This window comes from Penaeus monodon, chromosome 27, assembly GCF_015228065.2.
Source record: "Penaeus monodon isolate SGIC_2016 chromosome 27, NSTDA_Pmon_1, whole genome shotgun sequence".
Classification (NCBI taxonomy): Eukaryota; Metazoa; Arthropoda; class Malacostraca; order Decapoda; family Penaeidae; genus Penaeus; species Penaeus monodon.
This window is the reverse complement of record NC_051412.1, coordinates 15504502-15505158: the sequence shown is the minus strand read 5'-3', so window position 1 is coordinate 15505158 and position 657 is coordinate 15504502. Positions and strand designations below refer to the sequence as shown.

The 657-nt window shown below is 47.8% G+C and overlaps 1 protein-coding gene across 1 annotated transcript in view; it reads left to right on the top strand.

Annotated features, from left to right (window-relative positions):
- The window catches only part of LOC119590617, a 47142-nt gene that overhangs the window by 38084 nt on the left and 8401 nt on the right, over positions 1 to 657 (top strand). Inside the window, exons 3-4 of the mRNA XM_037939295.1 lie at positions 1 to 113; positions 436 to 640. The exon at positions 1 to 113 is cut by the window's left edge and continues 598 nt beyond it. Of these exons, the coding sequence (XP_037795223.1) occupies positions 1 to 113; positions 436 to 640 (318 nt within the window). The remainder of the gene's footprint in view (positions 114 to 435; positions 641 to 657) is intronic.

Genomic DNA, 657 nt, shown 5'->3' with positions numbered 1-657 from the left:
CGATGACGCCCTGGAGGTGGTGGTGGAGACACTCCTCGGCTACACGTACCGGGTGAGGGTGTCCCAGTGGGACACCGTGGCGGGGCTGAAGGCGCTCCTCTACCGGACACAGGGTTAGTGCTTTTAATTACTTTTTATTAATCAAAAAAGATTCTCGAATTAGAATGGGAAACTTTGGAGCTAGAGTGAATTACTTGAAATTTTACATCATCATTAACTAATAGAGAAATGCTGAATACTTTAAAAACATGTTTGCGCTGTTGTAAAGGTGCAGTTATCGTAATAGATGTACAATCAATGGTACACTAACCAGTTGACATAGATCTTATAGCCATCAAATATTCTTTCATTTAGTGAAATCTACGAAAAATAGAAGAAAGAAGGGTGAAATATTCATATCATCCACACATCTAACGAAACCTTGTTGAATTGCAGGTATCCCCGCCAGCCACCAGCATTTGCTTCTCGGCCAAACGGAACTGCTGGACGACGTGTGCCTGATGGAGCAGGGCGTCGTGGACGGCTCGACACTCCGCCTGGTCCTTGCTATGCGCGGGGGTCCCATCAACGCCCGGCGCCTGCCCACCACGCAGGACGACATGTTCTGGAGGGAGGTCACGGGATTCGTCGATGAAAACAAGTCAGTGTCAAGGGGTC